Genomic DNA, 24135 nt, shown 5'->3' on the forward strand with positions numbered 1-24135 from the left:
TGCACGGCGCCTCTTCCTTGTTGTCCTACCAGCGATGCTCACGAGCGCTGCACAAGGTTGTATGCACTCACCTCCGAGTTCCCCAGGTGCATCTTTTTTAAAGGCAGTCATGAACCACGCCATTCTGAAGTCACGCCGACATGGGCAGTAAAAGTGATGTGGGGGAGATGATTCCGGCAGGTGGGGCTTATAATTAGATTCAACTGTATTAAAATGATCTTCCCAACGTGGCCCACCATTGACGGGTGGAGCGGATGATCGCAAACTGATTTCACGGCGGCGTAAAACCAAATTTTGGCCTTCTCACCATATTGTCAACCCACCCACCATGACACCCACAGAAAATTCTGGCCTATATCTATCGCTAACTTAAAACAGCCAGAAAAAAGGTGTGACATGTTAAGCGATATGTTCTGCACAAAATATCAAAAAACATGCCGGCTCTCTCTGCATCAAAAACTTCCAATGTTCAAATGGGTGTCTGAATCGCTTTGACTACAAGTATGATTTAAGACAGCTGTCAGCAAAAAGGATGGAACTGACAGAGATAATAAATGCATGCCTGACAGGTATTTTTTTCATCACTATAGAGAGCATCAGCACAAGCCTCATCAGCATTGGTCAGACCTTTACTGGGAATGAGCTGATATTAAAGTCCAGTTTCAGCAATGTTCCAATGTCTCTTGGACTGTAGTTCTGCACAGTCATGAGAAAATATCTGTCAGACACAATAAGTTACACTTCCACTAGGGGAAAGCACAGATGGAACTGCTCATAAGCCCACTTATTTTAGTTAGTAAAGCAAAAGATCCCAGGTGCTACAAAACTGTAAAGATTCTGCAGCATTTGTACAGGAATAACAAAAGTTCTGAATGACTGGAGACACCAACTGGATGGGTCAGATTGGTGAACAGAAAAATGCAATGTAAAGTCCTGGTTTTCATCGACTATTTCCCTAAATAGACAGATATCTTCAAGGCAGTTACCATGCACTCTGTCCATCACCAACACCACCACCATCCCCCTTTCCCTAACCCAATGTAACAGCCAATGGACCATGATATTATTTAGAACCTCAAGTCCTGATACAAAAAGTTCCTACAAAGCTAAAAGCTCACAGACCATGGTGAAAATGTCCAGCAGCCATACTCTTCATTTAAAGCATAGGGGCAGGTGTCAAAAACATATTTTGTGAACCGCTTTAAACGTGTTGAATGGTCTGCAGAAAATAGTGCTCACTGAAAAGGAGATACTGTCTGTTAGAGAACAATACAATTTTGGGGAATTTCAGGAACAAGTAACAGGAAACCGAACTTGAAGAAAATCAAACATCTACAAGCAACAAGAACATCATTGGATTAGTGAGATTGACATCCGAGAGGATGTGGAAATTTCTGGTGACAAAGAATTCCTTCACTGGAGTTCAGAAACTATGAAACTTAACATTCGTTACCTGGAACTGAAGATCTTTTTGGACTGGTTAAGAAGATAGAAATAACGTGCATTTTGAAAAACACAAATAAACAGGAACAATCTATGATGTATAGCCTTTTTTAAAAACTCAGAATAAAATGATGTTCAACTCAACCTGGCCATTTCTTCATTTTCCTAATGCAGCAAATCATTAAACTCTCCCATACTGAGCAGCCTGATCTTTTCAACTGGGCCCGAGAGGGTTTGTATTAGTGAAGATCGACTGTACTATTGTCAGTTGAGGTTAAGGGCAGGATCTCTATTGTATTCGCTCCAATTGCAAATTTGCTGCGAATGATCATCATCAAGGCTCACACAACAAGAAATAGTCAGAGTTGGGATGAAACACTGGAGGGTGATCTTTGCCTGTGGAACCATACCAACTGAAGTACAGCAACAAGTATAAAAATAGACACTAAGATTAAAATATAATTCATAAAAGACAAGAAAATAACAATGTTGTTACTTACCTGCTCATACAGAAGTTTGCTTTGATCTCTTTCTGCTGTTAAAACTTTGACATTTGCCTGAATTTCTGCCATGTGCCTTTCATATTTACTTAACATGGCTTGAAGATCATCACGCTCTTTGATAACGCATATGAGTTCAGACTCATAGCTTCCTCCCTGATTTTGAAAAATGTCAAAAAAGTAAACCAATTGTCAATAAACCAGAAAAATATACAATATTTCCTGCATGAATGTTACTTTGCTCTTTCAGAAATCAATCCCATCAATGGGTATATATACAAATGTTGCCAATAGTTGTAGATACCTTTTAAATCCCTTCAAAGGCTTTTGGAATTAATGTAGATCGGGAGAAAGCATTTCCACTAGTTGGGAGTCTAGGCCTAGGGGGCATAATCTATATGTTAGAGCCAGCCCTTTCAGGAATAAAACTGGGAAACAATGTCACAAAAAGGTGACAGAAGTTTGGAACTCTCTTCCACAAATGGCAGCTGATGCTGGATCATTCTTAACTTTAGAACTGAAATTGATATGACTTTTGTTAACCAAAGGTACAAAGGGGATATGAGACAAAGATGAGTATATGGAGTTAGGTTGAAGATCAGCCATGATCTCACTGAATGGTGGAACAGGTTCAAGAAATTAAATGATCTGGTCCTAGGTTTCTATGTTACTTTATCGCCCCATCCATGTAAATTTCAAATGCATATAAGTACTGCTCCCATCACTTCTGGATACTTTATACTGGTCTTAAACTGAGCACTAATGAGCTAATCTCAGGAAATTGAGGATAAACAGCAACTCCCATTTGAGTCAATATAAGAAGTCCAATAACCATTCTGGTATAAACACATATTAATGGAAGATAAAAGCATGATGGAAATTATGAAAGATAGGAAATGTTCTACCAACATCTACGAGCAACAAGAATGTTACTGAATCAGTGAGATTGACTTGGGAGTAGATTGGGAGAAAGCATTTTGCCAGATGCTAATTAGGATACAATTTCAGGAAAAGGTGATAGAAGCTTGGGACTCTCTTCCTCAAATGGCAATTGATGCTATATCAATTGTTAATTTTGAAACTGAAATGTAAATACCACACTATTAATACATTACTAGCAGTTCTCCCATACATTTCCTGCAACAATTCATAAGTCTTATAACATGGCTTTTCTTATATCAACTAGGTCATCGTGGATACTGATCTATCAATTTTGAGGATAGCCTTGAACTCAGAGCACTGGGATCAGGTCTCAGGGTCAGACAGTAATTTTTGGAGGGGGAGAACACAGGACTTTGGATCACCAGGGAGCTGTTCCCAAGTTCCAGGAATGCTGCAGATTGGATTTGGAGGGCACTGGGGCAGCTCCCAGGACATGGGGTCACCGGGTGTTCAATCCTGGCTTCTGAGAGCTTTAAGGAGTGAATTTCACAAATCTGGGAATAATTATAGGCATTTCAGGGATCAGGGAGCACTTGGAATGTGATCTAGGAATTTATGAGCACCAAAAGATGTGCAGTTTGATCACGACTTTCTCCAGTTCACAATTCCATTGGTATTGTTGATTGATGCTCAACATTTTCGCTATCAAATTTTCCAAGCATTTACTAAAACTCAGATGGCAGAATTTTATGTTTCGAAACTAAGCATGGTGGCAGGTGGGTTCCACGGCACATATCCTGCTGCTTGGAGTGGTGGGAAATCACATCCGATTCCACGCTCGGAAGCTCATTAATTATGCACAGACAAGTATCTCCCTCCATCACCTGGCAGGTTGGGAGTGGATTCATCCACCCTGCCTTTACCTGACGGGATCAAAAGTCCAGATACCATATTTAAACACCACCCTCCAAGCACACAGTCTCACTCTCTCTAGCCCACCTGTTTTCAGCAGACGTGTCAAGATGTCTGGTGATCACAGAAAAATGGCAGCATGCTATGAGAAAAAGGCTGTACACCGCTTCAGCCCTGACATCCTCAAGGCATTGATAAGAGGAATGCGTGCGCAAAGGGATGTGCTTTATCCTAGGGATATCAAACTCTCATCATGGCATCATGTGCTCAAAGGGCTTCTCTCTTCAGGATTCTCACACAACCATTAGTGGGGGACACATCGCCACTAATTGTCTCATGGAAACTTTCACATCACCACCATCACATCTATCATGCTGCTCACACTCCATCCTCAGCCTCTTCTGGGGAGGGCTCACCACACACAGGGGGCATGCATCTTTCCCAACCTATGCTCCATCCCTTCTCATCACATGCCTTCCTTTTGTCATCCAGGGCAAGCTTGCCCAAAACGGAGGGCAAAGATCGCAGACTGGGCGAAGGTTGGCTGACATAAATGCCCTCATGGAATTCGAGAAGAATGCCGCCGAGATCACTGGAGAGGACAAGGGTCACTCCTGTGGGGAAGGGGAGATCAGATTGTCTCAGCGACCTAATATGGATCATAACTCCATGAGTTCATTACATCCTGACAATCACAGAAAGTGACATGAAATCTTGTAATCCGCAAGCTCATGAACTAAAACTCTCTTCTCTCTCTTATAGGTGCCAGAAAAGCGAAGGATGGAGAAGTCCGTTTACGTTGTCATGGCTTCGACATGCAAGTGCCTTAAGGTCACCATGGGAAGGTTGGCGACCACCATGGAGACGTTGGTCCAGGTTTTGCTGGATTTGCGCTCAGCACCGGACTCCATGACCACATACAACTGGTGGGCACCATCAATGTGTAGGCGAGAGGGGAACGAGGCACCTTGACTTCCCCTGGTGTTCTTTCTCCTCAAGGAATCCAGGAGGGGCACTCGGGCATTCACAAGGAGGATGAGCATCATCTGGACACCCCAAGGGCCTCCACTCAGGGCACTCCCAAGGACGTCCAGCCACTCAAATCTCCTCTGCTCGTGACCCCAACCATCCAGCTGTTCAGGCTGAGGAGGGTGCAAATGCCCCTAAGCAGGAGAGCCTTATCAGGCTGGGGCCCTCCAGGACTCTGGCCACCAGAGGACGTCCACCGAGGTCATTACTGACATCAGGATGTAGCAGTAAGCAGGCTGCCTCCACCTCTGTTGCAAATGTCAGGGCTGCACCCAGGTATAGTGGTGAGGTTAGGAAAGTTAAGAAATATTGAAATCACTTTTGGCTCACAGGCCCACTGTAAAAATATTGTAAATATTTTTTGATGTTTATGTGAATGGCTTGGTCAACTGAAGGCATTGTGATTATCTACATTTGAATTCTCTTATTTTGAGGTTTAGCCATCCCCCCACTCAGTGATAGTGAGTGTCCCTTTGTGAGATTCACATTCATGTGATGTCAACCTCACTGAAAATAGTTTCCACACCTTTGTGTGATGTCAGGGGAAGGTGTTAAACTCTTTATTGGAAGTGTGTGATTAAAGCACATGTAACCCTTCTTCCTGACAAAACACCATTGTGTGAGGGCAGCTCAGTAGCCTTGGGGATTAGTGGCAGTCTTGTGTCCTCAGCGGTAGTGCCAAAGGACAAGACATGGACAGGGGGATGATATCCCATTTCTCATTAATGTGGCGACAACTGCTTCAAGTAAGTTTCCTCAGCATTCTCGCTGTTGAGTCAACTCTCACTTCCCAGAGCGAGCATATACAGGGGGGGACCGCTGACCTTGTTAAAGGTCATGGCCTGGTGGACCATGTGGCTAGAAGGTACAAGTGTGAATGTTGAACTGGCTCTCGATGTGACAGCTTGGACATCCCTTTCAAAGAAATGGAATTACATTCAGGGCCAGGAGAAATGTAGCCACCTCCCCTTGCCTTCACTTTATTCCTCCTGGAATCTGGTAGCAATTAAAGTGGCACATGCACATCACCCACATCTTCATTCCTCCATGACGTTGTCCTGTGGAAGCTGACCCTCATCATCTTCTTGAGGTTCCTGGGCCTCCTGATCCTCTTCCATTTCACCCTCTGGCTAGGGATCACCTCTTTGCAGTGCCAGGTTGTGAAGGGCACAACACACAGCAATGATGCAGGAAACTCTCTAGGGAGTGTACTGTAGTGCGCCACCTGAGCAGTCCAAACAACATGCTCGCCATGAATAGCCCTGCAGCATGGCCTGCTGCACCCCATGACTGTCTGAACTCTCTGACTCTTGACTTTGAGGTCCACTGAGCCCCAGGACTTATTCTAGTCTCTGACTCCTGACTACAAGCTCAAGGAGCGTCTCCTACTCTGACTCCGACCTGCTAGCCCCAGACCCAAGGACTTTGATCTCCCATTGCCCTCATGACTGAAGGCAAAACTGTCGCCCTTCCCAAGCACCAGTCCACTCAACCCCCCCCCAACCAACCATGGGTCTCTGTGCAACCCAGAGAGTGTGTGCGCATCCCCTCCCATTTATACACGTGGTATCCTATTTATCCCCTTGCTTGTCAGCATTTTAGTTTCCCTTGTCAGGCTTCAGCTTCCCACTCCTCAGTCTCCCTTCTGCCTTCCATCCTTTACCCTCCTCCTCCCTTTACAAAGCCTTTCTGCCCCTCTGCCTTCCATCATTCTCCTTCCCCCCACAATACATTCCAAAGCCTTCCTGCCACTTTGCCCCCAATGTGCTTGTTATCTTTCACCCACCTGCCTCACCAACCCCCACCCCGCCACCCCTAACTCCTCAGTCAAAATGCTGGTCTCCGAATGTTCAGCCCTGTCCGAGCGCCACTGCACAGTGGTGTCCTTCAGGACAAAGGTGGCACCCACCTGTAACAAACCACCACTACACCCCTCCAGTCAAAATGCTGGTTTCCGAATGTTGAGCCCTGCCCAAGTACCACTGCACAGTGGTGTCTTTATGGCTGCAGAGGCAGCCACTGGCAGCAGACCAATCCTACAGGCCCAGCAGTGTGGCATTCCACTGACATCGCGAGGAGACTGGCGCGCACTGTGGCAGGTAGGCTATGTATGTTGCACTCACCTCGAAGTCGAGAGCAAAGGGAAGTCCGACCGGTGCATTCCGAGCTTCTTCAATCAAGATTCAGACTGATGTGTTATCCTGCTGGCCTGATGCAAGATTGGAAGGCGGCACATGATTCCAGCGAGAAACCAAGCCAATGAGCATTCACGAGATGGTAATGAATGCATGTGGCGTTTCATGCCATTGCTCAGCGGGATACCTGACCCACCTGTTAACCCGCCATCGGGAGGATCACAAACTATTTTTATGCTAGCAGGTTTCTGGCTTTTTCACTCATGCTAGATTCTGCTCCTGCCCGCCACAAAACCCACTGTGGGCAGGAGGGAAAATTCTGCCCATAGACTGGTGTTCAATAATGAAAGATTTGAATTTATATGGTGTCTTTCACAACAATCCCAGGGCACCCCAAAGTGCTTCGCAGCCAATCAAGTACTTTTGATGTGACTTTTGTAACATAAGGAACACTCAATTTATGCACAGCAAGAGCAATTTCACAGAGCAATGTGAAAATGACTAGTCTGATTCAGTTATGTTGGTTGAGGGATGATATACTGGTCAGGACTTCAGAGATCACCCCCCCTCCTGTTAGAAGTTGGATCATTTCAGGTGCTTTTTCCTCATTCCCAGTACAAGTAAATCAGAATCAAAACGAAGGGCTGCCTTTACAGGCAAGCACACACACACATGAACTGAAACATGACCTTATGCACAAAATAGTCTGTTCTTTGGATGAATACTAAATCTGTTCACAACTTGTCAGACCTTTTGCATCATTTTTGTCATGGAGAGTTAAGGGGAGAGATGTAAAAGAAAGAAAATACAGAATTAGTGGCGGTGACAGGGTAGAGGAAGAGAGACAACAATAAGGCAGCAAGGGCAGGTGAGAGACACCATATTCTCCAACTTGTGCCACAACAGATCAACAAATAATATAATGAAAACCATGCATCATATACTTAGGAATATGTCCCACATTGTCCATGGAAACAAGTTGCACTGTAATTGCACCCTCCCATCATCATAATTCCCTGTTAACCTTTTGGTTTTCTCGGTTCTAGAGAAAAAAACGGCAGCCTATTCAATCTTATCTTGAGGAGTTCTACCCTAATACATTTACCTCTTCATGACTCAGTAACTAGCAGACAGCTAAAAGCAACAAAGAAATGATAGTGACATTCAGCCCTGTTTTTTGAACTCTCAATCGTGGTTGAGATAATAAGAACATAGGAGCAGGAGTAGGCCATTTGGCTCTTTGAACCTGCTCCACCATTTAACTAGATCATGGCTGATCTTCTACCTCAACGCCATCGTCCTTCACTATCCCCGTATCCCTTGATGTCATTGGTATCTAATCTCCAGACCTCTGCTTTGAACATACTCAATGACTGAGCCTCCATAGCCCTTTGGGATGTGGAATTCTAAAGGTTCACCACGCTTTGACTGAAGAAATTCTTCCTCACCTCACCCAGAAGGAAAAACCAGTTTGGACCAGTACTCTTATTTCCCAGTTTTTAATGGTGTTTTCTTCTGGACAGTCCTAGATAGCCTACCTCTTCTTCTGGGACTGTGGTTCTAGACACCCCCCAACCAGGGGAAACATCCTTCCTGCATCTACCCTGTTGAGCTCGGTAAGAATTTTGTACACTTCAATAAGGTCACATCTCATTCTTCTAAACTTGAGAGAATATAGGCCCAGTCTCCTCAATCTTTCCTCAAAGGACAACGCCGCCATCCCCAGATTAGTCTGGTGAACCTCTGCTGCAATCCCTCAATGGCAAGTATATCTTTCCTTAGGTAAGGAGACCAAAACTGCACACAATACTGCAGGTATGGTCTCACAAAGGCTCTATACAACTGCAGTAAGACTTCCTTACTCCTGCACTCGAATCCCCTTGCAATAAAGGCTAACTACCACTTGCCTTCCTAACTGCTTGTTGCACCTGCATGTTAGCTCTCCATGCATTATGAACAAGAACGCCCAGGTCTCTTTGGACATCAACATGTCCCAATCTCTCCCCATTTAAGAAATACTCTGTTTTTCCTACTAAAGTGGATAACTTCACATTTTTCCACATTATACTCCAACTGCCATGTTCTTGCCCGCTCACTTAGTCTGTCTTTGCATCCTCCTCACAACTCTCATTCTCGCCAAGCTTTGCCAACCTAAGAATGATCCGTCTATTTCTACTCTGTTTTCCACCCATTAGCCAATCCTCAGTCCATGCTGGTACATTTTCCCCAATCCCATGACCTCTAATTTTGCCTACTAACCTTATCAAGAGCCTTCTGAAAATCCAAACACACCACATCCACTGGTTCTCCTTTATCTATTCTACTAGTAATATCCTCAAAAAAAAACTCCCAGCAGATTTGTCAAATATGATTTCCCTTTCATAAATCCATGTTGACTCTGCTCAACCTCACCATTATTTTCTAAGTGCTCAGTTATCGTATCCTTTGAAATAGATTCTAGCACTTTTCCTATTACTGATGTCAGGCTAAAAGGTCTGTATGCTCCCTGTTTTCTCTCCCCTTTTCTTTCTTAAATAGTGGGGTCACATTTGCTACCTTGCAATCTGCAGGTACTGTTCCAGAATCTATAGAATTTTAAAAGATGATCACCAATGCATCCACTATCTCTACATCTACCTCAATCAACACTCTTGGATGTAGAGCATCAGGTCCAGGGGATTTATCAGCTTTCAGGTCCATTAATTTCTCCAGTGCTACTTTTTTTAAAAAAAATTCTTTCAGATCCTCAATCTCACTAATCCCTTAGCTCCCCAATATTTCTGGGAGGTTTTTTGTATCGTTCTCCATGAAGACAGACACTATTTGTTTGGCTGTCATTTCCTTATTATCCATTTCAAATTTTCCATTCTCTGCCTATAATCGGCCCGTGTTTGTATTTACTAACCTTTTCCTTTTTACATACCTATAGAAATTTTTAACAGTCTGTTTTATGCTCCTGGCTAATTTAATTTCATATTCTATTTTCTCTATCAATTTTCAGTTCTCTTTTGCTGAATTTTAAAATGCTCCCAATCCTCAGGCTTACTACTTTTTTTAAAGCAATTTTATATGCCTCTTCCTTTGATCTGATAGAATCCTTAACTTCCCTTGTCAGCCATGGTTGGATCACTTTTCCTACTGGCTTTTTGTACCTCAAATGAATGTAAATTTGTTGCAACCCATGTATTAATTCTTTAAATTCTGGCCATTGCCTGTCTACCATCATATCTTTTAATGTAGTTCCCCAATTTACCTCAGCCAACTTGCCCCCATACTTCATAGTTTCCTTTGTTTAGATTAAAAGAGCCTAGTTTTGGACTGAACTACATCACTTCCAAACTTCATGTGAAAATCTATCATATTATCATCACTCTTCCCTAAAGGCTCCTTTATAACAAGATTATTAATTAGCCCTTTCTCATTGCACAATACTAGATCAAAAATAGCCCATTCTCTAGTTGGTTCCTCCACATACTGTTCTAGAAAACCATTGCGTATGCATTCCAGGAATTCCTCCTCCTCAGCATTAGTGCTAATTAGGTTTGCCTAGTCTATCTGTAGATCAAAGTCCCCCCATGATTACTGTATTATGCTTGTTACATGCACCTCTAATTTCCCGATTTATATCATGCCCTACATTACTAATACTATTTGGTGGCCTATAAATAACTCCTACCAAAGTTTGCTGCCCCTTTCTGTTTCTTAACTCCATCCAAGCAGATTCTACATCTACATTTATATGGACTCGAAATGTCAACTCTTTTCCTCTACGCCGATGCTGCCAGACCTGCTGAATTTTTCCAGGTAATTCTGTTTTTGTTTTGGATTTCCAGCATCCGCAGTTTTTTGTTTTTATATTTTTATATTCTACATCTTGATCTCCTGATCTAAGATTCTCTCTCTCACTAATGCACTGATCCCATCCTTTATTAAAAGTGCAACTCCAACTCCTTTTCCTTTTTTCCTATCCTTCCTGAATGCCAAATACCCTCGAACGTTCAGTTCCCAACCTTGGTCACCCTGCAGCCACATCTCCATAATGGCAATTAGATCATACCCATTTACTTCTATGTGTGCCGTAATTCATCTACTTTGTTGCTAATGCTGCATACATTCAGGTAGAGTGCCTTTAATTCTGGCCTATTTTCACAATCTCTAGCCTTAACTGCTGGCACACTCTTATGTTTGCGCTCTGTCCCTTCCTGATACACTTTGCTAACCACTTCCCTTAATGTTATCCTGCTCTTTTACCTTTTCCTCTCTAGTTTATCACATCTTCCCTCACCCCCACTATTTAGTTTATAGCCCTCTCCACTGCCCTAGTTATGTGACTCGTCAGAACACTGGTCTCAGCATGGTTGGAAGTGAAGACCATCCCAATGGTACAGCTCCCATTTTCCCCAGTACGGATGCCAGTGCCCCAGGAATCAAAACCCATTTCTCCCACACCAATCTTTAAGCCACATGTTTAACTCACTAATCTTTTTTTGCCCTACCCCAATTTTGCTCGTGGCTCAGGTAATAATCCTTAATTTGGCCTGCAGCTGCTCAAACTCTCTAAGCAAGTTGCCTTCACTATTTTTCAAGCAAGGGTCACTTTAGCAAAAAACCTGCAGTGTGAGAGCCACATCGACTACTAAATTATCATTGCTTACTACTCCAGTAACTCACTTGGGCCAAAAAATACACAGCACCAACGGTTGAATACTCTGCAAGTTCTATGGTGGTTGCTATGGTAATATAACTGTTACTATACAGCGCACATACATAGATATACTTATTGGCACACAATGTACCATGTGGTTAATGTGATATGTAAAAGAAGGCTGACTTTTGATGGGCTCGGTACACATTTTTTAATGCTAAAAATAAAATAAATAGGAATATAATGTTGGTTTGGACTCCAGCTCGCTGCAACCTCACTGAAAATGGATGGATGGAGTTGGGGAGCCACACTTAATTGTTGAAGGGAGCTGCCACTGGCTCAAGAGCCTTGAGAATACTGCTCTAAGCAGAACTTTCTTCTTAGTCCTACCTATGTCGTTGGTACCAATGTGGACCATGAACATTGGAGCCTCCTCCTTCCACTGCAAGTTCCTCTCCAGCCCAGAGCAGATGTCCTTAACCCCGGCACTGGGCAGGCTACACAGCTGTCTGGACTCACGATCTCGACTGCACAGAACAATATCCATTCCTCTGACTATACAGTCTCCTGTCAATACAAAATTCCTCTTCGCTCCCCTGACTTGAATGGCATCATTCACCATGGTGCTACGGTCAGTTCTCTTATAAATCTTGCAGTCCTTCTCCTTATCCACACAGGTAGCAAGCACCTTGTACCTGTTGGACAGTCAGTGGCTGAGGCTCCTCCATCACTACAAGCTGTTTACCTTTACTTGCCTGATTCAGTTACAAGCTCCTGTCCCTGACCATTGACCAACTCTAAAGTTCTGCCTAACCTAAGGGGAGTGACTGCCTCCTGGAACAAAGTGTCCAGGTAACTCATCCCCTCTCTAATACCTCACAATGTCCGCAACTCAGACTAGCTCAGCAACTCGGAGCCAAAGTTGCCTAAGCTACAGACACTTTCTGTAGATATGGTTGTCTGGGATTACAGTGCATTCCACAGGTTCCCACATGCTGCAGTCATGGCACACCACCAGCCCTGCCATTTCTGCCAAAACTTATTTATTTAATTAGTCAATTAATTAATAATTTGCACAGAAAGTAATAGAAAGTTGCACTCACCTAGCTTGGAGACAAGGAAGGAACTCACCAACTACTGGAGGCTGAATAAAGTAGCAAAAGGAGGACTTCTTTGCCCTGCTGCATGGAATTCTCACCTGAACCCAATTCCCAACTACACATATTGGGCAGCTTTTTCCAGTCGGCGAGCTGGGGTGGGGCCCGCTCGCCGACGTGTAGAATGACATGGGGTGATATCGGGCGTGTGTCCCGATGTCACCCAGCATCATTTAGATTTTCAGTTCGGCAGGCGCGGCCACTTAAGGCCTTTAAAATAGTAATTAACCTAATTAATGGACCTGTCCGTCCAACCTTAAGGTTGGCGGGCAGACGAAGTGCCCAGGTTGTCTTCAGAACAAACATGAAACCTCATCCACGTGTGAGATGAGGTTTCATGAGGGATTTAAAATGTGTGTAAGATTTTTCAATAAAAGTAATTGACATGCCCCTGCTCATTGTCACATGAGGGGACATGTCAGGAATATTTTTTTCTGCCTTTAATAACGTTTTTACACTTGAGCCGATCTCCCTGAGGCAGCACTTTGCCTGAGGGAGATCTGTGCGCTGTTCCGCACGTAGGTGCGAAAGAGCGCACTCCCAGCTCAGGGAATCCCCCCCCCACCCCCTGCACAGGGAACGCTCAGCGCTTCCGAGCGGACGTCACGCTGGGCGGGCCTTAACTGGCCTGCCCACATAAAATGGCAGAGCGCCCTCGACCAGGGGCGCCGATCAGGAATGCGCCCGCCTACGCCCACTCCTGCACAACGCCCCCAACGTGGGGAAAATGCTGCCCATTGTCTACATATCACCTATTGAAGGCAACTACTTTTAGCTGACTGACAGATAACTGGCACTTCAGGTAGCCCCTGTTTAACTAGGGTGTTAAACTAACAATGTTTGGAAGTAAGAATCCAACTCTTAAAATTTAAGCTTAAGAAAAGCTTACCAGAACTCATCACCTGACCTCATCATTCCCAACTACACACTATGTGTCACTCAGGCGTAGCCTCGTTTCCGTGCACCCCTCGCTCCCTTTATAACATATACCTTTAGGGAAATAATCTACATACGATTACATAATCTATATTACAACTATTTAACATAAAAGTACCTTCACAGGGGATGAGCGTAGTGGACTACGTCCTCTGGATGAATTGCATTGGCCTGAAGGTTTGTTTCTCAACATCTTTAATAAGTAATCTACCTCAGATTTATAGAAATCTCTTTCTTGTACTATATTCTTCACAAATGTATCTAAAAGAAAAGGAGGTTTATTTTGCTCATACGAGCGAAGTTGAGGTTCTCTGTTCTCTGATTCTGGAACCAATTCAAGACCTGAAATGAAACAAACAGAAAAGTTTGGTATAAACTTGTCAACTCAAATTATTTTGTATTGCAACCTTCTAAATTCACTATTCTCCATCTTTGTAAACATAGCTTTTTTTAACGAGCTCAGTGAGGCAGGGGATTCTGATTTTTCCACTTTAAACCAACTAATTTTGGCATGCAACATGTCTAGATCAGCAGCAAAACACTCGTCAGACAGCATGTCTTAACTTTAAACTCAGCAAAAAAACCCGTGTTACACCAGGGTGATTTTTCTTTCAATTTCCCAAGTAAATCATTATTTTTGCTTTCCTCTCTCTGCAGTATTACTAATTGCTGGTCAGTCTTTGGGCACCTTTATTCTGTGGGATAAAAGCAGAAAATGCTGGAAAAACTCAGCAGGTCTGGCAGCATCTGTGGAGAAAGAAACAGAGTTAACGTTTTGAGTCCGAATGACTCACCTTCAGAGCTAGAGAGAAGAAGAAATGTGATGGATTTTATACTGTTTAAGCAGGGATGGAGCACAATAGAAGATCAGGATAGGTGGGAGCTAAAGAAAAATTTGACAAAGATGTCATGGACATAGGACACAGGGAGTGTTAAAGACTAAAGGAGTGGCATAAGGGTAAGATAGCAGAAGGTGTTAATAGCAGAACAAGAGTCAGCGCTCTGTGAAAGCAAAATATAAAAATAAATGAATAAATGACAGGTGATCCTGTGTGCGTTGGTGGGGTGGGTGGGGAAAAGGAGAGAAAAATAAAATATATTTTTAAAAGTTTATAAAAATGAAAATTGGATAAAAATGAAGAGAGCTCATGGTCTGAAGTTCAGAAGTCTGTAAAACGTGCCTAATCGAGAGATGAGGTGCTGTTCCTCCAGTTTGCGCGAGGTTTCACTGGGACATTGCAGCAGGCCAAGGACTGACATGTTAAAATGACCAGCAACAGGGAGGTCTGGGTCATGCTTGTGGACTGAGGTGTTCCGCAAAGCGGTCACCCAGTCTGCGTTTAGTCTCCCCAATGTAGTGGAGGCCGTATTGGGAGCAGCGAATGCATTAGGTCAAATTGAAGAAGGTGCATGTGAAGTGCTGCTTCACCTGAAAGGAGGAGTGTTTGGGGCCTTGGACGGTGAGGAAGGAGGAGGTAAAGGGGCAGGTGCAGCACCTTCTGTAATTGCAGGGGGATGAGGAATTGGGGGTGATGGAGGAGTGGATCAGGGTGTCATGGAGGGAACGATCCCTACGGAATGCTGACAGGGGAGGGGGTGAGGGGAAGGTGCGTTTGGTGCTGGCATCATGTGGCAGTTGGCGGAAATGGCAGAGGATGATCCTTTGATCGATGACCCTCCAATCCCTTCCCATCCCTCTAACCCCATCCATCCTTCAAATTCCAGCCCTTATTTCTCTTTAGATCTGAAGAAGAGTCATACGGACTCAAAACGTTTGGTGGTTAGTGGGCCTGGTAATGGTGGGCAGTCAGGGCGGATGGTTGTGCTGTTCAGTTCAGTTATACTGGTTAATCACCAAGTTACAGCAGGTATTAACCAGCATAACATTTCCTGGGTAAGAAGCATCCAGGTAAGTCCAACATATCTGGCCCAAGCCTCTGACACTCAGCTCATTGTCGGAGCATTTTGTGGAAGGTCCAGGGCAATGCCAATCAGCCCATTGTAAGTCCAAATTTCCCAGGCAATTTTCGCGCATGTGCACGCATCAGGTCTTCCACAGGATCCCAACGCAAACCACAGACTTAGATCCAGATTTCCCTGCTCCAAAAGTCAGAAGATTAATATTTAACTATTGGAATTATTAAGTTATTCTCTCTAAAAAGAGAAAAACAGAAAATACTGAACATAGAAACAGGAGTAGGCCATTCAGATCATCAAGTCTGCTCGCCATTCAGTTAGTTCATTGCCACATTCCCACGCCATCTCCACATCCCTTAATGTCATTAGTCTCCAGGAATCTATTGATTTCTGTCTTGAACATGCTCAATGATTGAGCTATCACAGCCCTCTGGGGTAGGCAATTCCAAAGACTCACCACCCTCTGAGTGAAGAAATTCCTCCTCATCTCCTAAATGGCTTACACCCCTTATTCTGAGGTTATGTCCCCTGGTTCTAGACTCGCCAGCCAGGGGAAACATCCTGTCTACATCTGTAAGAATTTTGTAAGTTTCAATGAGATCACATCTAGGGCAGAATTTTCTGGCTGGCAGGGGGGTGGGGTGGTGCGGTGTTGGAACAGGCACGGACCTGATTTTAAGCGGGTGGGCCTGAATCGCGGCTTCAGAGGACAGAGGGAGCGGCCAGACGGCAGCAGAACTGCAATGACTGCCGGTTCCAATTGGGACCTGGAGGCATGTTTTAAAAAGTTGCTGCAGCCTTTCAAAGGCTGTGAATCATGGCCAGTGGAAGGGCTCCCCGGAGCGCTGCTGGTGAGCAAGCCAGGCAAGAGGATAGGGCAGGGGGGCACTCTGCCCCTCGTTTCTCCGATGATTGCCTTGCTGCCCTCCTCGAGGAGGTGGCAGCATGGTGGGAGGTGCTGGTACCCCAGGATGGGAGGAGGAGGCCCCCCAACATGACCAAATGTGCCTCGGAGGAGGCGGCGGAGGTGGTGAGCTCCTGCGACAGTGCGGCGCACCTGGGTCCAGTGTCGCAAGCGCTTCAACGACCTGTTGTGCTCAGGAAGGGAGAGTACCATGTTGGCATTGGTCACTTAACCCAGCAAGTAGGTTTTCCCCCCTGGCGTCCCATCCCCCACCCACCCCCCAAGTCTGAGTGTACTGACTGCACTGAATCATTGTGTCCTTCATTGGGTGGGCCAGCAGATATTGCCCTTGCCAAGGTCACCCTGAGAGGGTGGTGAAGAGATGGATTAAAGCTTCCAGGGGAGCCCTGCCTCCCTGCAGTATGCCCGGGTCAGCATTTACCCCCTCAACATTTCCCTGTGCGTGCTCTTCTTCGGACTCACTGCTGGACTCATCGCGTACATCCGCAGCCAATGCGTCTATGTCTTCATCGTCCACAGTGTCCCCCCTTTCCAGCGCAAGATTGTGGCGAGCGCAGCATGCAACCATTACCAGCGAAACACGATCTGGGGGGTACTGGAATGCGCCCCCTGAGCGGCCCAGGCATCAGAAGCGCACCTTGAGAAGACCAATGGCTCTCTCCACCACAGCCGTTATGGAGATGTGGCTCCGATTGTACCACTTCTCAGCTTCTGATCTTGGATGGCGGAGAGGCGTCACGAGCCACCTTCTGAGGGGACAGCCCTTGTCATCCAGCAGCCATCCATCAAGTCGGGCCAGAGCACTGAAGACCCCCGGCACCTGGGAGTGTCTGAGGATGTAGGCATCGTGGGAGCTGCCTGAGTACCTTGCACAGACTTGCAGAATCTGCATCCTGTGATCTCACACTATCTGCACGTTCATGGAGTGGAAGCCCTTCCTGTTGACGAAGGCACTGGGCTCACCTGCTGGCACCTTGATGGCCACGTGTGTGTAGTCTATTCCACCCTAAATGCGGAGGAAGCCAGCAATGGCCGCGAAGCCTCTGGCCCGCTGTGTCTGGCTTGCCTGGTCCCAACGGTAGAGGATGAAGGTCAATGCACACCTGAACAGAGCGTCTATAACCTGCTTGACACAAGTGTGGACAGCTGATTGGGAGACACCACAAAAATCACCCACCAAACCCTGGAAGGAGCCAGAGGCATAGAAGTTGAGGGCAGCTGTGAGCTTTAGAGCCACAGGCATGAGGTGTCCACCCACACAGTTCGTGGAGATCTCAGACCCAAACATCTGACAGATATAGTTGACTGTCTCCCTTGAGAGATGGAGCCTTCTTCGGCACTGCACCTCAGACATATTGAGGTAGCTGCTTCTCCATCTGTATACCCTGGCAGCAGGATAGTGGCGTCTTCTGCGGCCCCTTCCGCCTTGGGCTACCTCTTGGCCCTGCACCCCTTGTGCCTGCACCTGACCTCCCAAAGGTGGCTCCCCTGGAGGCTGAATATGCACTCCTGGCCTCCTCCCCCTTCTAGTCCTCCCTTCTTCCTCAGAGGAGGTGCCTCCAGTGGAGAGTTCAGCTCCCATTCCCAGGCTCAGGGAAGTCTTCCTGAAACATGCAGGCCCAAAAAAGATTCCTCACTGCACGTCCCAAAAAGATTCCTCACTGCAGAGTGCTGACCTGAAGGTTGTGAGTCCAGGCCAAGCAGCTGGTATGCGTTTTAAAGTATTGCAGACCACACAGGCCAGTATCAGTAACTTTGAAACAACGATATTTGACAGAGCACACTCGCGACCCCACTGAGCCCTCTTATATAATAAGGCGAGAATAAGGGAAGTAAACACGTAGCTAAAGGAGTGGTGCGAGAAAGAGGGGTTCCATTTCGTGGGGCACTGGCATCAGTATTGGAACAGGAGGAATCTGTACCGTTGGGACGGTCTCCACCTGAACCGATCTGGGACCAATGTTCTAGCGAAAAGGGTAAATAGGGTGGTCAACAGGACTTTAAACTAGAAAGTGGGGGGGAAGGGAAGGGTAAAACTCCAAGAAGTATGACTAATGGGAAACAAAGCAGCAGGTTAGCATGTGAGGGCGTGGATTCAACTTCATGGAAAATTATGAAAAGACTGAAAAGGAAGGAGAGCCCAGGAGAGGCTATTAAAGTCCCCAGAGCACAAAATAGGACAGAGTGTTTGGAAAGGGCTAGGAATCTAACTTCAAGCACATCAGATAAAGGGACGACAATGAGAAGGGGGACGGGAAATACAGGACTGATGGTGTTGTATCTGAATGCACGCAGTATACGAAGTAAGGTAAATGAGTTTGTGGCACTGATTGAAATTGGCAGGTATGACGTGGTGGGCATCACGGAGAAATGGCTGTAAGGGGATCAGGACTGGGAGCTAAATATCCAAGGATATACATCCTATCGAAAAGATAGGCAGGTTGGCAGAGGGGGTGGGGTTGCTTTGTTAGTAAGAAATGAAATTAAATCGATAGCAAGAAATGACGTAGGGTCAGGTGATGTAGAATCTGTGTGGGTAGAGTTGAGGAACCGCAAAGGTAAAAAAACCATAATGAGAGTTATGTACAGGCCTCCGAACAGTAGTCAGGATGTGAGGCACAAGATACACCAGGAGATAGAAAAGGCGTGTAAGAAAGGCAAGGTTACAGTGATCATGGGGGATTTCAATATGCAGGTAGACTGGGAAAATCAGGTTGGTAGTGGATCCCAAGAAAAGGAATTTGTGGAATGTCTATGAGATGGCTTTTTGGAGCAGCTTGTGGTGGAGCCCACTAGGGAACAGGCAATTCTAGATTTAGTGATGTGTAATGAGGCAGATTTGATAAGAGAGCTTAAGGTGAAGGAACCCTTAGTGACCATAATATGATAGAATTTATCCTGCAATTTGAGAGGAAAAAGCTGGAATCAGATGTAACGGTATTACAGTTGAGTAAAGGCAATTACAGAGGCATGAGGAAGGAGCTGGCCAGAATTGACTGGGAGATGAGCCTAGCAGGAAAGACAGTGGAACAGCAATGGCAGGAGTTTCTGGGAGTAATTTGGGAGACACAACAAAAATTCATCCCTAGGAAGAAGAAGCATACTAAAGGGAGGACGAGGCAACCATGGCTGACAAGGGAAGTCAGGGACAGCATAAAAGCTAAAGAGAAAGCATACAATGTGGCGAAGAGCAGTGGGAAACCAGGAGATTGGGAAGCCTACTAAGACCAACAGAGGACAACTAAAAAAGAAATAAGGAGGGAGAAGATTAAATATGAGGGTAAACTAGCCAGTAATATAAAAGAAGATTGCAAGAGTTTTTTTTAGATATATAAAGGGGTAAGAGAGAGGCAAAAGTGGACATTGGGCTGCTGGAAAATGACGCTGGAGAAGTAGTAGTGGGGAACAAAGAAATGGCGGAGGAACTGAATAGACACTTTGCATCTGTCTTCACAGTGGAAGACATGAGTAACATCCCCAAAGTTCAAGAGAGTCAGGGGGCAGAGGTGAGTATGGTGGTCATTACCAAGGAGAAGGTGCTAGGAAAACTGGAAGGTCTGAAGGTGGATAAATTACCTGGACCAGATGGATTACACCCCAGAGTTCTGAAGGAGATAGCTGAAGACATAGTGGAGGCGTTAGTGGTGATCTTTCAGGAATCACTGGAGTCAGGGAGGGTCCCAGAGGACTGGAAAATCGCTAATGTAACCCCCCTGTTTAAGAAGGGAGTGAGGTAAAAGACGGGAAATTACAGGCCGATTAGCCTGACCTCGGTCGTTGGTAAGATTTTAGAGTCCATTATTAAGGATGATTTCAGAATACTTGGAAGTGCATGGTAAAATCGGGCAAAGTCAGCATGGTTTCATCAAGGGGAGGTCATGCCTGACAAATCTGTTAGAATTCTTTGAGGAGGTAACGAGTAGGTTAGACAAAGGAGAGCCAATGGAAGTTATCTACCTGGACTTCCAGAAGGCCTTTGACAAGGTGCCGCACAGGAGGCTGCTCAGTAAGATAAGAGCCCATGGTGTTAGAGGCAAGGTACTAGCATGGATAGAAGATTGGCTGTCTGGCAGGAGGCAGAGAGTGGGGATAAGGTGGTCCTTCTCAGGAAGGCGGCCGGTGACTAGTAGAGTTCTGCAGGGGTCAGTGTTGGGACCACAACTTTTCACTTTATACATTAATGATCTAGATGAAGGAACTGAGGGCATCCTGGCTAAGTTTGCAGATGATACAAAGTTAGGTGGAGGGACAGGTAGTATTGAGGAGGCGGGGAGGCTGCAGAAGGATTTGGACAGAGTAGGAGAATGGGCAAAGAAGTGGCAGATGGAATACAACGTGGGGAAGTGTGAGGTCACTCACTTTGGTAGGAAGAATAGAGGCATAGACTATTTTCAAAATGGGGAGAGAATTCAGAAATCTGGAGTGCAAAGGAACTTGGGAGTCCTAGTCCAGGATTCTCTTAAGGTTAACTTGCAGGTTGAGTCGGTAGTTAGGAAGGCAAATGCAATGTGGGCATTTATTTCGAGAGGTCTAGAATATAAAAGCATGGATGTGCTGCTGAGGCTTTATAAGGCTCTGGTCAGACCACATTTAGAATATTGTGAGCAATTTTGGGCCCCGTATCTCAGGAAGGATGTTCTGGCCCTGGAGAGGGTCCAGAGGAGGTCCACGAGAACAATCCCAGGAATGAAAGGCTTAGCATATGAGGAACGTTTGAGGACTCTGGGTCTATACTCGATGGAGTTTAGAAGGATGAGGAGGGATCTGATTGAAACTTACAGAATACTGAAAGGCCTGGATAGAGTGGACGTGGGGAAGATGCTTCCATTAGTAGGAGAGACTAGGTCCCGAGGGCACAGGCTCAGAGTAAAGGGAAGACCTTTTAGAACAGAGATGAGGAGAAACTTCTTTAGCCAGAGAGTGGTGAATCTATGGAATTCATTGCCACAGAAGGCTGTGGAGGCCAAGTCAATGAGTGTATTTACGACCGAAATAGATAGGTTCTTGATTGGTAAGGGGATCAAAGGTTATGGGGAGAAGGTTGGAGAATGGGGTTGAGAAATTTATCAGCTATGATTGAATGGCGTAGCAGACTCGATGGGCCGAAGGGCCTATTTTCTGCTCCTATGTCTTATCGCGCCTCTGGATTAGATTTATACAATTGTGTCCTACCCGCCTGCCCGTTGCGCCCATGCGCCAACCCAAAGATTGCACGGGTGCCAAAAAATCGCCATCAATTGGCGCTTCAAGGGCCTTAAGTGGCCCGTTAATTAATGGCGGCCGCCCAATGAAATATCACGATGGCGCGCGATGACGTCGGGACGCTTGCCCAACGTCACCACGTGTCATTTTACGTGCGTGCAGGGCCTGCCCCCGCACGCCAATGGGAAAATTCTGCCCCTAGAGAATAAAGGCACAGTTTCCTCAATCTCTTCTCATGAGACATAGTCTGGTGAACCTCCGTTGCACTTCCTCTATGGCAATTACCATTCTTCCTTAGAGGAGGACACTAAAACTGTACATAATACTTCAGGCGTGGTCTCACCAAGGCGCTGTACAATTGCAGCGAGACATCTTTACTTCTGTACTCAAATCCCCTTGCAATGCAGGCCAACATACCATTTGCCTTCCTTATTGATTGTTGCATCTGCATGATAGCTTTTAATGACTCATGAACAAGGAAAGCCAGGACCTTTTGGACACCCACACTTCCAAACCCCTCAATTTAAGAAATATTCTGTCTTTTTGTTTTTTCTACCAAAGTGGATAACTTCTCACTTATACACGTTATGTTCCATCTGCTATGTTCTTGCCCATTCACTTAGCTTATTCTAAGTCCACTTGAATTCTCCTTGCATCCTCCTCACAACTTAAATTCCCACCTAGTTTTGTGTCATCAACAAATTTGGAAATATTACAATTGACCTCCGCATTGAAATCATCTATGTAGATTATGAACAGCTGTGCCCCTAGCACTAATCCTTGCGGTACCCCACATTGAGAATGTTCCGTTTATTCCTACTCTCTGCTTTCTGTCTGTTAATCAATTCTCAATCCATACTATAAAATTACCTCCAATCCCATGAGCTCTAATTTTGCTTATCAAAAGCCTTCTGAAAATCCAAATACACCACATCCACTGGTTCTCCTTTACATATGCTACAAGTAACATCCTCAAAAACTCCAAGAGGTTTGACAAACATGATTTCCCTTTCATAAATCCATGTTGAGTCTGCCCAATTTTACCATTCTTTTCTAAGTGGGAAAATCTTAAATAAAACAGAAAATGTTGGAAGCACACATGTCCGAAAGATCTACACCCAAAATGTTAGCAGTCATTTCGCAGATGTTGTAGGACTTAGTGTATCTACAATTTTATTTCAAATTATACCCTTTACAAATTATTTTTAAAATATTACTTGCTGACATAAATTCTCATTCTTGTAAACAGGACAAAACATCAAAGGAGTCAGCAAACAATGTGACAGTAATGAAACTGCTCAAATTACTTCCAATCAAGGATAATACCTCTCTTATTACAACTAATTGTCTGGTTTTCACAAGTAAGTGCATGATATCATATAGTTATGGTGCATTAATAATGTACAAACTTTCTAATTTAAATTAAGATAAAGATGTCACACGGGGTAATAAAGCCTGAAAATCCATCAAAGCTCTGAGATGGTATTGCTGCTTTCAATATATCATAGCCAGCAAATACCCTGGTGAAGATTAAAAATTTAAGTTCATAATTATATTATTGCAAATACTTTATTAGCAGAATAATTAAAAACTTTCCTCTTACACCAACCCACTATTTGACCATATTTTGTATGATTTTGTATTATTTATAGCTTTCTTTACCCTTCTCTCCTGAAAGCACTGATCCATTAGCATGGAATTAAGGGCACCAGCAGTCCTTGCCCTATGGATCATTGCCCCTGGACAGTAAGTAAGGCAAGCTACCTGACTATGAAGACTCAAAAGTCAAGTCTGATTATGCTGTCATCTGATGACAACCTGCACATCTTTTCCAGCATGAGTCACTGGATTTCAAATCAGGAATGTCAACCTTGGCTAACTTTTATCTTTGTCCAGCATGGTGGGGTCCCCACCATCATCGCACTGGCTAAAAGTAGCTAATTCAGCACAGATCAAACATTAGACCACAGAAATTCTTGGCCTATACACCTCCATCCTATCTCAGGATACACTGATTAAGCTACGTAGAGCCTCAATATGTGGAGTTTCAATGTGACTTAACACTTCAATACCCAAATTATTTTGCTACCTAAAAGTTGTGAATTTTTATACATTTAATCAGTCTTTCCAAATGACAGCCAACCTGGATCAAGGAGCTTCTCAGATTTATTTCGTTGGCACCTCTCAAAGTGAATTAACGCCCCATTGCTCCCTTCAGTCTTCACCTGTAATTCTGCTCTAATTTCCTCAAGTTGCTGCTTCGATTTTGCTGTATCCTGGAGATAGGGAAGAAGTAACTTTTAAAAGGTGATTAACATTATTAAATATCACCAACTATTAAAAAATTGCTAATATTTATCAACTAACATTTGAATTTTGTTGACCCAAACCCTAGCCCAATTCCAACTGACTAAAACTCAAGCCAAATTGGATGCAATAAACTTGCAAAGTC

General features: G+C 44.8%; 2 protein-coding genes across 2 annotated transcripts in view; both read right to left on the minus strand.

The window, feature by feature from the left end:
* Positions 1–14195, minus strand: part of LOC144683102 (testis-specific gene 10 protein-like) — a 92696-nt gene extending 78501 nt beyond the window's left edge. Inside the window, exons 1-3 of the mRNA XM_078546119.1 lie at positions 14141–14195; positions 13758–13981; positions 1944–2099 (exon numbers count right to left, since the gene is read on the minus strand). Coding sequence (XP_078402245.1) covers positions 1944–2099; positions 13758–13981; positions 14141–14195 — 435 coding nt within the window. The remainder of the gene's footprint in view (positions 1–1943; positions 2100–13757; positions 13982–14140) is intronic.
* Positions 14196–23797: 9602 nt separating this feature from the next.
* LOC144683104 (centrosomal protein of 135 kDa-like) overlaps positions 23798–24135 on the minus strand; it is a 43623-nt gene continuing 43285 nt past the window's right edge. Inside the window, exon 5 of the mRNA XM_078546120.1 lies at positions 23798–23959. Within this exon, the coding sequence (XP_078402246.1) occupies positions 23798–23959 (162 nt within the window). The remainder of the gene's footprint in view (positions 23960–24135) is intronic.

The sequence above is a fragment of the Cetorhinus maximus genome, chromosome 7, assembly GCF_964194155.1.
Source record: "Cetorhinus maximus chromosome 7, sCetMax3.hap1.1, whole genome shotgun sequence".
In the NCBI taxonomy this organism is placed as follows: domain Eukaryota; kingdom Metazoa; phylum Chordata; class Chondrichthyes; order Lamniformes; family Cetorhinidae; genus Cetorhinus; species Cetorhinus maximus.